Source organism: Aquarana catesbeiana, linkage group LG08 (genome assembly GCF_042186555.1).
Source record: "Aquarana catesbeiana isolate 2022-GZ linkage group LG08, ASM4218655v1, whole genome shotgun sequence".
Lineage (NCBI taxonomy): Eukaryota > Metazoa > Chordata > Amphibia > Anura > Ranidae > Aquarana > Aquarana catesbeiana.
This window is the reverse complement of record NC_133331.1, coordinates 68327782-68340425: the sequence shown is the minus strand read 5'-3', so window position 1 is coordinate 68340425 and position 12644 is coordinate 68327782. Positions and strand designations below refer to the sequence as shown.

Below are 12644 nucleotides of genomic sequence, written 5' to 3'. Positions count from 1 at the left end.
CTCTAATGGGAAACAAATGTCTTGAGTACCTTCTAAGTGGCTAATTCATAACAAGCATGTGGAAAAAGGATTTATGACTTATAATCTAACTATAGGCAAAACATTTTAATTTTGAATAAAGAAAGGAAAGGTTATAACCCCTTTCAGTTTTTTTATTTTGCTATCTGTGTCCCTATTGGGGAGATTTAGCCAGAACAGGAAGTAAGAGGAAATCCTCTGGTTTTAACAGGGTCACCAGAACTAGTCTCCCCATTAGTAGAATCTCCCTCTATTACTGTTCTAATGTGAACCCAAAATTTGGGATTTTCTTTTACTTTCGATGACAATAGTAAACGGGACAAATAGGGAGGGTGAATCTCCCTAATTGGGGCACAGAGGGCAAAAAAATAGGATTTTTATAACAGCTTACCTGTAAAATCCTTTTCTTGGAGTACATCACGGGACACAGAGCCACAGTAATAACTGTATGGGTTATATGGCACCTTCAGGTGATGGACACTGGCACACCCTAAACAAGAAGTTCAATTCCCCATATTTCTGCATACCAAGATCTTCTGGGCCACAAGAACTACCGACTTCCTTTCCCGCTTGATCCTGCGAAGAAGTCAAGGTAGCAGCAGAATAGGAGGGAATGCATAAATCAGTGAGAACTGATCCCACGGGGTCACCAACGCATCTGTTCTGCATGTGAGTGGATCCCTTGTTCTCGACACAAAGTTGTCGACTTTGTTGTTGAACCTGGACGCAAACAGATCTACATCCAGGATCCCCCATCTTTGGCATATAGCCAGGAAGACGTTGGGGTGAAGGGACCATTCAACCCGGAACAACTGCTGGCGACTTAAGTAGTCTGCCTGCCAGTTCTCTAACCCTGGAATGAAGATTGCCGAAATGTACGGCACATGTTTTTCTGCCCAGGTTAGGATATGGTTTACCTCTCCCTGGGCTGCCTGACTTCTGGTGCCCCCTTGGTGATTGATATAAGCCACTGCTGTGGCATTGTCAGATTGAATCCTGACAGGAGAATTCTGCAACCTGAATGTCCAGGCCCTTAGGGCTAGACGCGCTGCCTGAATTTCTAGAATGTTGATGGGCAAGGTCCTTTCGGTTCAGGACCATTTCCCTTGGACATACGCTTCTTCCAGGACTGCTCCCCAACCTGAAAGGCTGGCATCTGTTGTTGCCACCTTCCAGGTAACCGGTAAGAAGGATTTCCCCTTCTGCAGATTCTTGGATTCCTCCACCAACTGAGGCTCTGGTGCACTTTTGGCGACAAACGGATTGGAAAATCTAGTGCCTGTATCTTCTTGTTCCAGGCCGATAGGATACTGTTTTGCAGCAGTCTCGAATGAAACTGAGCATAGGGAACTGCTTCGAATGAAGCCACCATCTTCCTCAACAACCTCATACAAAGGCGAATGGAAGGACCCTTCTTTGCCCTGACCCCTTGGACCAGCTCCTTTATGGCACTGATCTTTGCTTGGGGTAAAAACACCTTCTTCTGGGCTGTATTTATGACCAGATCCAAGTACTCTAATCTTCTTACTGGCTTTAAAGAAGATTTCTCTAGGTTGATGACCCAACCTAGGTATTCCGGGTAGTTGACTGTGGTAACCATGCTGTGGTCCAAGCGGACTACCGACCGGTCTATTAAGAGCAGGTTGTCCAGGTATGCTATTATTGTTATACCTTGAGTCCTTAATCTGGCCAGGGGAAGGGCCAGAAGTTTTGTAAACACCCGAGGTGCAGTAGCTAGACCGAAAGGCAAGGCTACAAACTGAAAATGAAGTCCCTCTACTTCGAAACGCAGATACTTCTGGTGAGTGGGGAAAATAGGTACATGCAGGTATGCATCCTTGATGTCGATTGATGCCAGAAGCTCTCCCCCTTGTAGGATGGAGACTACTGATCGCATTGATTCCTTGCGAAAAGAGCGAATCTTCAGGAACCGGTTTAGATCTTTGAGATCTAGAATGGGTCTGACATCCCCACTTGGCTTTGGTACCATGAAAAGGTTTGAATAAAACCCTGAACCCTGCTCTTCAACGGGAACCACCATTATCACTTTTTGCAACAAAAGTCGGTCTAACGCTAGAAAGAGAGACTTCTTTTTCTCTGGCTCTTTGGAGACATTTGACCTGAGGAAACGAGGAGACAGGAATTCTCGGAACTCTAGTTTGTACAATAAAGCTACTGTGGAGACCACCCATCTGTCCCGAAAATCTTCCTACCAGACCTTTAAGAACTGCAGAAGTCTTCCCCCCACTCGAGCGAGCAGGGCCGCCCCTTCATAAAGAGGCTTTAGCATTCTGTCTTGCGGGTTTCCTCCCCCAGGACTTATTTTGTCCCTGGGGTTGACCCTGAGGTTTACTTCTTGAACCTGACGGTGGAGGAAGTCGCGACTGCATGGAGGCTGATGCCCCTGGCACTGGTGAAAGAGCCCGTTTAAATAAGGGACGTTTACTCTTTTTCTCAACTGGCAAAAGGGTACTTTCCCCACTTGATATTTTTTGGATATATTGTCCAAATCCTCCTTAAACAGCTTTTCACCACGAAAAGGAAAACCAGCCAGGAGCTTTTTGCATGGCGCTTCGGCTGACCAACTTTTTAACCATAAGATTCTATGCATATGTACCAACCCAAGCGTAAGGCGAGAGGTTTGAAGAATAGAATCTCTGATTGCGTCAATTGCAAAACACAAAGCTGCTGGCAGCTCAGCTAATTCCGGGGCCTGCTGTTCAGGGAACACCTTGAGTACCTGTTTCAAACAGTCTCTCAAGGACTGACATACCCCAATTGCCACCACTGCAGGTTGAGCCACTGAACCTGCCAGGGAGAAAATGTTTAACAGGAATTCCAATTTTTTATCAGTTGGATCCCTAAGCATTTGTGCATTGTGAACAGGACAAGTCAAACTTTTATTCACAGAGGATATTGCAGCGTCAATTGCTAGTATACTCCACATCTTAGTACATTTTTCCTCCATAGGATAAAGTGTTGAAAACTTTTTAGGAGGAAAAAAGTGCTTATCTGGGTGATTCCACTCAGAATACATAAGCTTTTCTACTAATGAATGGACAGGAAAGGCACGCAAGGCTTGCGGAGGCTTTAGTGAACCCAAACAGGAAGTGGGCTCTTTAACCGACTCCGTTAAGGGTAGCTTAACTGTGGCGCGGACCATTTCAGTAAGCGAATGCACCAGCAACGTCTCAGCATGTTAAGCTGAAGAAGGTTCTTCCCCACTTGATTTCTCAGAAGAGGAAACATCAGCCTGTTCACGGTCCCCTAAGGGGGATTCATCTTCCCCCTCCCACAGTTCCTCCGTTTGAGGATCCTGGGTGGTAGAAGGGGACCTAATGCGTTTTCTTGATTAATGTGATTAAAGCCACTAATCTTTCCTCTAAACCACTCATAGCTGAGGAGAAAATCTGCTCAGTTATATAGACAGGGGCTGAAGTGTCGGAAGCAATTGCAGCCCCTGAAGACTCACTCTGACCAGCCTCCTTAGAATGGGATGGTGTTGCAGAGGAAGGGTCCTTAGGACCTGAGGGTGAACCCTTTGTGTCCTTGGTCTTTGTGGCATTTGAACCACCTTCTCTGGTCATAGTGCTGAGCACAAACGCAGAGGTACCACCAAAAAAATGCACCCACTGAGCAATAGTTCAGCAACTGCCGCTGCTATTACGCTCAGCCTGATGCTTTAAGTGTGCCTGGGAATGCCTGTGTCACCTACTCACATGCCAGCCGTCCGTTCTGTGTCCCTCCTAGCTGTATGCACCTGAAAAAGGCGCATTTTATAGCTATACAGCCCGCGTTGTGGGCGCTGAAGTGCGCCAACGCCGCTAAGCCCCGCCCCCTTCCTCCGACCACCCACCGCGCGCCTCTCCCTCATCTATTTTAAAATATAATGTTTTCCCACGCGAACGGGCTCTGACCCTGACCAGACTGCATGTAGGAAGACTGGGGTGGAGAGGAGGAGAGCTTCCGAAGGGAACCTCGGTAATGGCGGCGGGAGCGGCACGGCACACCGCCATCTACGCCATGCTCCCTCTGCCTGGAGGAAAGCTATCCAGGTGGGGGGACATTCCCTGGAGAAAAAAAAAACCCTTTCCCGCGACTTTACCTGGAGCCTGGGCCGGAGGCAGCGTGCAGCTTGTACACAGAGCGAGACTGACAAGTATGGAACAGGTAAGTGCTCTTGACAGCCCCCGGTGGTGACTATAGGCATAACAACCCACAAGAATTAGAAAAATTCCTTAGGAATCTCCCTTACCTTATCCAGCTGCAGGGTTCTGTGGTAACAGACCCAATCTTCACCTCTCACGGTGGGCTCCGTTAAAAAACCTTCAGGGACTGGGGCTCCCTTTTTATTGGGGGATCCACAGCCCTGGGCCTGTAAAAAGCACCCCACCAGGATTATGGCTCAAAAAAAACAAATACTGGATCCCGGGGTCCAGCTCTCTAAAAGGAGAAGCGTTACAGGCAAAACCTAGTTTCTTTGGACACGAGGCCCGGGTACCATTAAATTCGGCCTGGAAAAGACACTTTGAATGGATCCGGTTGCATGGCTTGCCCCAGTAAGGAATATTCCAGCAGAGCTCAGCACAGCACATCTTTACTCGTGACCAACACCTACGACACTGGCGAAAAAAACTGAGGTACTCCCGGTAAGGGGAGGGGTTATATGAGGAATTGAACTTCCTGTTTAGGGTGTGCCAGTGTCCATCACCTGAAGGTGCCATATAACCCATACAGTGGCTCTGTGATGTACGATAAAGAAAAACCTGACAGGTATTCTAGCCCCTATCCACTTTGTCCAAAACTAAAAAAAAAGTTTTTTCTTTAGTTATACTCTCATTTGCTGTGAGATTGTTCTAGGTCGGTGACTTGTAGTGTTCAATTTAGAGACCTTCAAGCAACTAGCATTTTAGGAAAAAGGCTCATCAATGGTGGTCTGTACACTTTTCTTAGTGCAGGTTTCCTTTAATGTACTCGATCTGTAGTGCTGAGTAACCGCTCTCTAACATTGGACTGAGAGCCGTCTAAACTGCTCAGCCTAAACATCTGCCAGAACCTCACCTAGTGAGTAAGGTCTTCCTCTTGGAACGGTTTCTTGCACAGACAATGGAAGCTGTGTTTCCTGCAACCAGAGAGAACAGAGACTAAATACTTAACAGGATGCCAACAAGAAAATGATTACAAAAGCTATTAAATAAGTGTAATAAGTGTAGTATTATAACTGGGCAAACTAACCAGGGCTGGTATAGGAAGGTTAGCTGACTGTGCTGCTAACAGCTGGCAGTCAGATCACACATTAGGCCCCTTTCAGACGGAGCGGAATCCTTCCAAGCGGATCCGCCTGCTCAGCGGGGAATCTTTCCGCTGATCCCCGCTGAGCAGGTGGATGACAGTTCTGTGTCCGTTCCACTGTGCAGAGCGGACACAACCCGCTGTTCTCTATGGAGCGGTCCGATGGATTGATGGTGACCATATTCCCATCCATCTGTTTTTAGCGGACCTGAAGGACACATCAACTGCCCCGTAGAGAACGATGGGTGGTCCGATCAGGTCCACCTGAAAAATGAACAGGTGGAGCCGATCGGCCAGATGCAGTCACTATTTAAGTAATGTAACAGCGGCAGGAGCAGTGGCTGTCAATACACTATAGCCTATTGTGGGAGACTCCTGCATTGATGAGGTTTAGGGATATGAGAAAAATCTTAACATGTACGGCTAGCTGAACAAACTCACTGGATAATGGGCAGAAACATCTACAGACACTTACTGCAATGGTAGCTAGCCATATAAATATTTAGTAAACAAATACACTGAAGCCTGTTGCTTAAAGTGGATCTTTGACTGGATATATATTTGCATGCCAAGTGCAGCATGATAAGTAATGTGTCTGTTGACACTTCAATGTATTTATTACCCTTCACAGAGATCACAGTACTCCCATTGACAATGCCTTCATTTGCCTTGCTCTCCAGAAGGACAATGGTAAAAAAGCAGGAGTAGTATGGCGCTGCCCTTATGGAGACAAAAAGATATTTTTCTTCTTTGTAGTAAATGTGTTACCTAGTGACCTTATTCCTAAAGAATTGCTTCTAAAACCTCTATGTGTCAAAAGGTTGAATAAAGACTGTGACTGGTGACGGATTTTTTCTATTAAAAGTGAAAAATGCAACATATGGTGCTCCAATTATTCAGCAAAGGTGCATTGTGCGCTTTAAATTAGGTAATAAATTAGGTAAATAGTTGTGGATATGGATACAATACCACCTAAGTGGAAAGTATAAAAAAGGAAAACAGGAGTAGTATGGCGCTGCCCTTATGGAGACAAAAGGACCTTTTTCTTTAAAATAAACAATAGCTCTGTAATTCCTAAAGTATTGCTTCTAAGCCTGTGTGCGCCAAATAATTAAAGCACCTGGATAAGAAGTTTTCCTACAGTTATTTGACCCTCAGAGATTGAACACTTCAAAACAATTTTAAAAAGAACTTGTTTTTTCATAAACAGAACTTTTCCTATCCAACTATTACTGGTCACAGCACATCAGTCACTATATATGATGGATAATTTGCACAATTTTGTATACATTTTTATGGTTTAACACTGGTCACTTTAGTGATGTTGCACCATGCACTTTTGTTGAATAATTGAAGCACCCTATGTTGCAATTGTACCTTTAATAGTAAGTACTCAGCACCAGTCACAGATTTTATTTAATTATTTGGCGCACACAGGCTTAGAAGCAATACTTTAGGAATTACAGAGCTATTGTTAATTTTAAAGAAAAGGTCCTTTTGTCTCCATAAGGGCAGCGCCAAACTACTCCTGTTTTCCTTTTTTATACTTTCCACTTAGGTGGTATTGTATCCATATCCACAACTATTTACCTAATTTATTACCTAATTTAAAGCGCACAATGCACCTTTGCTGAATAATTGGAGCACCATATGTTGCATTTTTCACTTTTAATAGAAAAAATCCGTCACCAGTCACAGTTTTTATTCAACCTTTTGACACATACAGGTTTTAGAAGCAATTCTTTAGGAATAAGGTCACTAGGTAACACATTTACTACAAAGAAGAAAAATATCTTTTTGTCTCCATAAGGGCAGCGCCATACTACTCCTGCTTTTTTACCATTTTCTAATACTTTCCACTTAGGTGGTATTGTATGTGTAGAGGCAGCAGCCATATCCACAACTAAAATACCCAATTCATTGCGCGGATTTACCCCATACACCTACTCCAGAAGGACAAAGCCATTTTTCTTCAGGCATCCTCAAGGGTCAATATCTACTTCCTGGTCTGGGACAAAGCCTAGTACACACGATTAGAAAATCAGACGAAAAATACCGCTTTCGAAACGATTGTACGATAATCTGATAGTCAGTACACAACTTTCGAGAGCCGAGCAGGACAGTTTATCCTAAATTATCTGAGGGGACAAACACAAACATTTTTCTCGTAAGATACCAGATTGTACAATTTTCGTTCAATCAGTACAGTATTTGTCCCAAAAAATATGTGAAAAGCAAGGCCGTGCATGCTCGGAAAGGCCAGAATACATTACAATACAATACATCACTTTCAAATGTTGAATTCTGTTGTATGCAAGTTTTTAAACGTTTAGTAAGCTCTTCATTTTCGATATTATACTAGCATGCAAAAAAAAATAAGGGCCCTTTCACACTGGGGCGGGGGCGGCGTCGGCGGTAAAGCGCCGCTATTGTAAGCGGCACTTTACCGTCGGTATGCGGCCGCTAGCGGGGCAGTTTTACCCCCCACTAGCGGCCGAGAAATGGTTAAAAAACACCGCAAAGCACCTCTGTAGACTCTTTGCAGGCGGTATAGCCGCGCTGTCCCATTGATTTCAATGGGCAGGAGCGGTGAAGGAGCGGTATACACTCCGCTCCTTCACCGCTCTGAAGATGCTGCTAGCAGGACTTTTTTTCCCATCCTGCCAGCGCACCGCTCCAGTGTGAAAGTCCTCGGGGCTTTCACACTGGAGACAAAGCAGCGGCACTTTCCGGTCGGTTTGCAGGCGCTATTATTAGCGCAATAGCGCCTGCAAACCGCCCCAGTGTGAAAGGGCCCTAATGCCAATCATTTGTCTCATGCTGCACATTGAAGCATCTGGGTCTTTCACCAGCCACTCTCAGGCTCTCTGCTAATATCCAGGAGTTTTTTCCTGTACACTGTGGCTGGTTTACCTTCACCTTCAATAGGCTTCTATTGAACCCTGTGCGATCCATGAAATTGCCCGGACAGGCGAACATCGGAGGGTCTCTGTAGGACGCTCCTTGCGAGTGACGTTTTCCGTTCTGTGCCTTGATGTGCCGAGGTCACTCACAGTTTCCTCCTCCCCCTGGATTGGGACTTGGGTGGGCTTCTGGCTGCAGCCTGTTTTTAGCGACTTTTACTGGATGCAAGATACTCCGAATGTTTATGCAATTTATATGACGAATTCACGTCCTGTTGCACATCCCCCCCCCCCGAAGAAGAGAATTAATATCGCAAACTCGAAACGTTGGGTATTTCTGTTGTTTTCACTATTCCTCAACAGATCAATGGTGGCTGCTTAACAAATTGCTGTTATAATTGCATATGTATGTATTTGCATCCTGCATATTTTATGTGTTGTACATGACATTTACCTCCCCCTTTTTTTTAACCTTGAACAATTAAAACTTTATATGACCTCTTAGTTACTCACGGCTCCCTTTCAGGCTAGGTTCACACTGCTGCAGTGCGAATTTACCGCGATTTTACCGCGATTTTACCGCGATTTTACCGCGAATTTCAGGAGTTGGATATAGCTGCGATTGATAGTCTAGCCAATGGAATCATAATGTAAAAAAAAAAAGGGTCTTAACTTCCTGTGTACTTCCTGGTTTTTGTGGAGAGTAGTGTGGTGGAATTCGCACATATGTGAACCAATCAATGCGATTCAAGAACGATTTACATTGATGTCTATGGAGACTAAATTCGCAACGCAACGCAGTAAACTCGCACAGGACCTTTTTTTCACGCAGGTTATATTCGCAACGCGTCGATGTGAACGGCACTAATGTTAATCTATGTAATTTAAATGACTTGCGAATTTGAGCGATCGCAACGGCTCAAATTCGCAATAGAATTCGCAGCAGTGTGAACCTAGCCTCAAACTCCCATTTAAAGGAACTTTCTGGTTATTAATTTACAATTAGGGCTGTGGCTCAGTGCAGTTTTGTGTCTTGTGACAATTAGCACCAATTTAATTAATTAATTTATCATTTGTCCGATAGTCTCATCGTGTGTACGAGGCTTTAGGCTGGCCATGCATTATACAAGTTTCTTGTATAATTTTCCTTTAGATTTACTAAAACCATATAATATGAGGTCAGACCTAAACACTTTCAATTTGCATGCAATCAGGCAAGCTTTTGCACTACAAACAGTAGTTTAAGGTAAATCTAAAGGAAATTAAATAAGTTGTATAATGTATGGCCAGCTTTACTGTATTTTGTGATATTCCAGGAATGTGAAGTGACAGAATGGTCGGCTCTAAAATAAATCAGTTTAATCTGAACATAAGATTAGCAAAAGGATGGTGTTTATAGTGAAGGTAACCTCTCTTTCTTTCTCTTCCTCTTTTTTTTCATCATACGCTTAGACTGCTGAGGTTTGTGACAGGTCTACTTCATGCAGCAAGTTGCAATGTATTGTATAATGTATTATTTACTAAATATTTATACTGCTCTTTGTGGAGTAAATCCTGGACTGAGGTCTGGGTGTAACCTGGAGGTGAGTCCCAGGAACAAGCCCTTTTGTACACAAAGAAACAACTGCTATCAAAATGTACTGCATAGCAACAGGGTATGGAGTTCATAACCAACATCACATGGAAAGCAGAAACACAGCAGCAGAAATACAGATTGAAACATTTCACTTTCTATTCCGGTCTACTGATAGTCAATATAGATTAGAACGATTTAAAAATAAATGTTTACTTTCAGAAAGCTCAGAGTTACTGTCTTATAAATGTCTTCCTAGGTGGGTCAGGACATATATGTAGGCATGAATAAAGGAGAAGTACAGTCAAAGCTCGTTTGGCTGTACTTCTCCTGTGGATCACAGGAGTGCAGTTCGTTCTGAATACCGTGACCCGTTTGGAGCAGACAGCGGGCTGAAGCCTGCTGTCGGCTGATGTCACAGAGCCGGTCCAGGCTCTGAAAGATCGTGACCATATGGTCAAGATCTGCCCACATGACTGGACACGCACCTGGCTCAGCCTCTCAGCAAGTGGCTGAGAGCCTGAGCCGGCCGCTCCCGCCTCCTCCACAGCCCAGCGCTCCAGTGAGCGTGGGGGGGGCAGAGCACAGATTTGGTAACTGATAGTCAGCAGCTCTCTGCTCAGAAAGCTCCGAGAACCCAGCAATCTGCGTTGTTTGATCGCTCGGTTCTCAGTGTTAGAGGCAGTGGGGGACAGATGCAGCATCAGACCGATAAGAAAGATTACAAAAAACAAATCCCAAACTTCTCTTTTAAGCTCTAATGAGCAGGGCCCTCTGATTCCTCCTGTATTGAATTGTATTGTAACCGTACTGTTTGCCCTAACATTGTAAAAAGCTGTGCAAACTGTTGGCACTATATAAATCCGGAATAATAATAATAATAGTAATGATTCAGCTACTGAGGCATCCCTTCTGTCCGTCAGATCCCTAAACACAAATGTCCGACATATGGAATCTTTTGTTTAAAGTGATTGTAGGCTAAAGATTTTTACCTTAAAGCATTCTCTACATTAAGGTAAAAAAATCTTCAATGCTTAGCCCCCCCCCCCCAGCCCCCATAAATACTTACCTGAGCCCTACCTCCATCCAGCACTGTACCTGAGAGCAGCAGCTCAGCTCTCTCTCTCTCCGCACAAGACTCAGAGGCAGCAGAGGTAGCCATTGGTTCCTGCTGCTATCAATCAAATCCTGTGAGAAGGGAGGGGGTTGATGGGGCCGAGCTGCTCTGTGTGTGTCAACAGACACACACAGCCCAGCTCAGGATCAAGCCACATGCATTTGGGTGGGGGACTCCAGAGGAAGAGATTCTGGGATGCTCTGTGCAATGGTTTTGCACAGAGCAGATAATTACATCTTTATTATTTTAAGGAAAAAAACAACAACTTTACAATCACTTGGTGGCCATAGATGGGTCGAAATTCGGGAAGGTTCAGCAGGGACTCAAGTGTGTGGCCGTCCTGTTTCACAGAAGTCGATCGTTAGATCAAATTCTGCTGAACAAACATGTTGTAAAACATTTGGCAATCAGCCAAAGTCCCGCTGTCAGAATACAATGTCCCAATGGATGGATTCCATCCACCTCATTTGTGTGGATAGAGGAATCTGTGCATTTTCTGAACGAAAAAAAAAAAAAACTAATCATCTATGGTCAGATTAATACAGAACTAAACTCGCAAAATGGGGTTAGTTCTGCATTGATACTCATCTCATCTGCAAGCAGAATTGCTGTGGGATCGGCACATAGAGTGGTTGTAGGACGGCTCCAAGGAGTCAGCTGAATAGAACCAAGGTGGCACAAAGTGACCCGCTGTGTGGTGCCCAAACAGCGGATTGCAGTGGCACAACCCTGATATGTTGTGCGGGTATGTGCTTTGAAGAGCACTACAGCACCACAGGCAAGTAGGAAATTAAAACATGGAGGGGTGGAGGCAGTTAAAGCTTCGTACACGGGCCGAATGCCGGGAGACAGCAGCCGGTTCAAGAAAAAAAAAAAAAATTTGGCCCGCGTCTATGTCGGTCTGTCTTACAGAAGCCGGCCTTTCAGCAGTCTTTTCTCGGACGTGCATGCTGGAAAACCAGCAGCCGACAGACTCCCGATCAGCACTCTCAGCCAATGGCAGAGAGCGCTGATCGGAGTGTTCTGGTGGGGGGGCCGCCCCCCTGTCAGAACACAACTGCTCAGCAGGGGAGATTGCTGAACTAACCTTGCATGGTTAGTACAGCGGCTCCGAGGGGAGCTGTCAGTTTTTTTCGTCCCACCCATCAAAAAAACTGTTATGTCGCGTACACGCGACCGGACTTTACGGCATACTTGGTCCGGGGAACTGGAGTCCGTCGGACAATTCGATCGTGTGTGGGCTCCAGCTGACTTTTTTTTCTCAAAAGTTTGACGGACCTAGAAATGAAACATGTTTAAAATCTATCCGACGGACTCAAGTCTGGTCGAAAAGTCCGCTCGTCTGTGTGATAGTCCGACGGACAAAAAACTACGCTAGAGCAGCTATTGGCTACTGGCTATGAACTTCCTTGTTTTAGTCCGGTCGTACGTCATCACGTACGAATCAGTTGGACTTTGGTTGATTGTGTGTAGGCAAGTCTGTTCATTTGGAAAGTCCGTCGTAAAGTCCGTCGAAAAGTCCGTCGGACAAAGTCTGCCGTAAAGTCCGCTCGTGTGTACGCGGCATTAGTGTGTACCCGACTTAAGTCTTATGGAGCAGCGAGGGAAGGAATGACACGTCTGGATCCGGCTAATCAGGAAGAAAAAGCAAAACAAACTAAAGCAAGGGAAGTAATTATAACACATTCTATTAGTATTTTTGCACCAGCCCATAGCCAGCAGTTTCTGCAGGTGCCTCATA

At 45.0% G+C, this 12644-nt stretch overlaps 1 protein-coding gene across 2 annotated transcripts in view; it reads right to left on the bottom strand.

Annotated features, from left to right (window-relative positions):
• CASP2 (caspase 2) overlaps nucleotides 1-12644 on the bottom strand; it is an 82537-nt gene that overhangs the window by 43205 nt on the left and 26688 nt on the right. For both annotated transcript variants that reach the window (XM_073595937.1, XM_073595938.1), the window contains exon 4: nucleotides 5080-5140. In XM_073595937.1, coding sequence (XP_073452038.1) covers nucleotides 5080-5140 — 61 coding nt within the window. The remainder of the gene's footprint in view (nucleotides 1-5079; nucleotides 5141-12644) is intronic.